At 31.4% G+C, this 4064-nt stretch overlaps 1 protein-coding gene across 2 annotated transcripts; it reads left to right on the top strand.

Annotated features, from left to right (window-relative positions):
• The first annotated feature begins 255 nt into the window (after positions 1-255).
• On the top strand, positions 256-3493 carry LOC149550105 (uncharacterized). Of its 2 annotated transcripts, none has more exons than XM_089795022.1 (3): positions 256-2483; positions 2592-2998; positions 3141-3493. In XM_089795022.1, the coding sequence occupies exons 1-2, from the start codon at positions 2393-2395 to the stop codon at positions 2975-2977; spliced, it is 477 nt and encodes a 158-aa protein (XP_089651148.1). In that variant the 5' UTR covers positions 256-2392; the 3' UTR covers positions 2978-2998; positions 3141-3493. The 2 variants fall into 2 exon arrangements, with proteins under 2 accessions (XP_089651148.1, XP_089651147.1); XM_089795021.1 differs by having other exon boundaries at positions 634-2483; positions 3294-3492.
• Positions 3494-4064: the final 571 nt, after the last annotated feature.

Here is a 4064-nt window from a genome sequence, read left to right as displayed (position 1 = left end):
AAGTCAAAGAAGAGAACCCAATACAAGAAAATTCAGGTGCACATTCTAATTATGCATTCAATACAGGTGTGTCTCCAAACCCACGAATTTTCTCTCGTGATGAAATTGGTGATTTTTTAGAAGTAGGTTACGATTTAAACGATTTAGATTTTCTTCATGAGAAGAAATTGTCAAACGATCATGCACAAAACACTCCAATTAAAATGCCTGCCCCAGAAGAAATGCCAAAAAAATTTGAAAATGATATTCACATCCCAAATAACAGTGAAAATAGTAAAGTGTCTGAAAATAAAAATTGCATGAATGTAGACATAGAAACACCAACTACTGAACAAACATGTCACGATGATAGTAAAATGTCTGAACATAATTTTCATATTCCTAATGATGTGTTAGATAATCTTGAGGGATTGGTTTCATGGAGACAAATTAGGACACATGCTAATAGATTGTATAGGCATTTTTTTTATAATAAAAAATTTGGGTTTCAATGTCAGCTAATGTTGCAACTAATTAAAATGTCTAAAATGCGAAAAGTAATGAGAAGGTTGGGAATGTATGCAAAACCCAAGAATAAAAATGAGTCTTTAAAACAAGTTGTATCCACTGTTGCTAGTGCCTTTGATGTTATCGGAAAGAGAAGTCGGTCTAAAGATAAGAATGCAGCACGACAAGCAATAACAACAGCTTTAGTTAACAAATCAACATCTGACAAAAGATTGATTACCAACATAAGTGGATATCTTAATGTGAATCGTAAGACTTTAGAAAGAGTTGTAAAGAGAAGGGTTAACTTTGAATGTGATCCAACAAATATTTTATGGACTTCTAGTGGTAGACTCCCGAGATGTGATATGAAACTTACTAGTGAAATCAAAAGTTTGATTGAAAATTTTTGGCATGATAATACAAGAGTATCACCTAATTCAAGAGATGTTCTTAAATTGAGAATTGGGTCAAAAATACGTGATCCACATCCTAAACACCTTTTGGACATGACTCAAACTGAATTGTTTAAAAAATTTGTAGATGGTAAGGTATTAAATATTACCGTTAGTCAAAGATCTTTTGAAAAGTGTAAACCATGGTATGTAAAGATTAACAAGGAAAGAATCACATGTTGTAAAATTCATATTCAATTTCGTTACCATTATGATGTATTTCAATCTATACGTGGTACCATGCATAGTAAAGAAATGTTGCAAGAATGTGGTATAAAAATACCACCTCAAACTATAAAAGATTTCATATCAGGTTTTGTTTTGTAAGCCACCTAATGATCAATATTTTCTTTTCAATGCATGTCTTTCTAGTACATGTGATATGTGCGGCAATCTTTCTTTGTTAGATGAATGTTTGCATGAAAATGCTTTGACTACTTTTGGACAACAATTAGTTGAGGTAAAAAGATTCAAAACTATTGAATATCCATTAAAGGATGGGAAGTTTGGAAGAAGGTGTGATCTAGTTACAGATAAAGTTAGTTGTCATGCATTTATGGACGAGTTTAAGAGTGTGATCATACCAAAATATGTTAAACACTCTCAATATTCTAGAGGGCTTGCTGGACAATTTCGCATATGTAAGAATACATTTCCAATTGGTACTATACTTTCAGTTGTTGACTTTGCAGAGAACTATATGCTTGCACCGCAAGAAGAGGTACAACCACAATATTACAATTCAGTGCAAGTAACAATTTATGTTCATATAGTTTATAGGCATGCACCTGATAGTACAAAGGAGGATCGAAAAAATATTGAGAGAGTACCATTTTTATTTAAGTGATAATAAACTCCATTCATCTGAGTTTGTCCAATATTGTTTCAAGGTCTTTTATGATAATTTAAAAGAGAGACAAATTCAAATGACACAACATTGGATATGGTCAGATAATTGTACAGGACAATTCAAGAATGCTAGAATGTTCTATTGGTTGAGTAGGACACATAAGCAAACTAGCATCCAACATGTGTGGAGTTTTTTTGAGGTTGGACATGGTAAAGGAGAACATGATGGTGCTAGTGCATGTGTGAAGAGAGCCCTTAGTAAAGAGCAATTAAAATTTGAGGAAAGAGCTAAATTCAAAAATGCACATGAGATTGTCGAATGGTGTAACAAATATTTATACACGGGATTAAGTCAAAACTCTACAATCAAACGTTTCTTCTACCTAGTTGAAGAAAATAATATCCCTTCAAGATATGATTGTGATACAATTAGTGGTTCAGCTAAATGGCATTCATTTAGGAGTTCAGATTCTAACACTTGGACTATATGGATTAGGGAGCTTGTTTGTTTTTGTCAATTTTGTCTTGCAGGTGAATGGGAAGAATGTGAGAATACATAATGGGTTGAAGATTGGCAACAAAGATCATTAGCACCTACTGACATGCATTTTGAAGATGATATAGTAAATGAAGGCCAGAATGTTACTTTTGCATCAGAAGACTATGATCGTATTTCAAACCTCATAGAACCTGGTATGCACAATTTAATTAGATTTTTTTGCGATCTCATGCTTCAATTTATATAATTTGCATATGTACACGAGTGATTAAAGTGTTTCTATACTTTATCTTATCTTGTAGGACATGTTTATGCTGGTATTGCACCTAGTGATAATGATGAACAGACTAAGTATTGGCTAGCTAGATGTGTGGAACCTAAGAAAAAAATGACATGTCATCAAGTAGACGATGATGGTTTTGAGTATCCAATCGGGTCTGTTGTTGTAGCTGGCACCTGGCTACGTAGATACCTAACAAGAAGAAATGGTTTGCCAGCATTTGAAGACTACCAAACCGAAAAGAAGATTTTACACTATTCTCATTTGGTTGTGGCAACAAATATCAAATTAGAAAGGTACAAAGGAAGACCCGCCAATAAGGTATTATGGACAATTTCAATGGACGAGCACGAGACAATCATAGATGCATTGCAAAAGAGAGAGGATGCAGATGGTACAGTGGGATGACTACATTTAAATCAAACACATGTAAGTTTTTTCATTATTGTATTATTTCTATATATATGTACTTATATAATTTAATTACATGTATGTTTGTGTTGTCAATACCAATTTAGAGAACTTATGTACCTCTTATTCATGTCTCAATTACAATTTATGCAAATTTAAGTGTTAAAGTGGATCGAACATCAACATCTTGTGCAATTTCACATAGTAAGTACATACAAATTACACATATATATTTACATAGTTCAGATACCTTGAATATTAATTTATGTGTTTATTAACATGTGTGTTTTTGTTTTACATTTTTATTTTACAGGACCTCATTTGAAAAGATGTGTTCAACCAATTTTATGTTTCAAATGAGTTCAGTGAACTATAAATATATCATTGACATTGTCTTACATATATTGTGAAATATGTTGTACAAACTAATTCAAAAATGAGAGTTTACTTCTATTTGAAAGTTAAAGGTATGTGCACTTGATAAATTATTATAAATTAATTGTCAATTTAAGTAATGACCTCCTATTTTGTTCTATTACTTTTACATTCAAGCATGTTTAAATTAATGTTTGTTTGAAGTTTCAAATTACTATTGATTGTAATATTAAAAACAAGTGACTTGCACATGATAATTTAAAGATCATTACTCATTGTATTCATTGTATTGATTATATCTTTCATTACCAAACAACACATTAAGATCACTTACATGATGTACATTGTTAGGTACGTTATCCATACATGTGTGTCTTAAGGGGACATGGGAGTCCTAATAAGTCATTATGTCTGTTATACGTTATGATAGGTATTCATATGTTTACTACCACATAATAGGTCTTATTAGGTGATAATGAGTCTTACATTACCAAACAACACATTAAGATCACCTATGATACATTGTTAGGTACGTTATCAATACATTTTTTTATCAAGTAGGTCAATTTTAGTTGTATGAATTATCTCAATGCATAAATTTGATGTGATATTTATCCAATAATGCTCTATAGATAGTTAAAATTATTGTTCATCTTGCATATATACTTACAAAATGTGTCATATGTTCATGAATAAAATATGTCAGAAT

The sequence above is a fragment of the Cupressus sempervirens genome, chromosome 7 (assembly GCF_028749045.1).
Source record: "Cupressus sempervirens isolate cs-2001-9-10 chromosome 7, ASM2874904v1, whole genome shotgun sequence".
Taxonomy (NCBI): domain Eukaryota; kingdom Viridiplantae; phylum Streptophyta; class Pinopsida; order Cupressales; family Cupressaceae; genus Cupressus; species Cupressus sempervirens.
The sequence above is the reverse complement of the archived record's forward strand: the minus strand, read 5'-3'. Positions and strand labels throughout refer to the sequence as shown.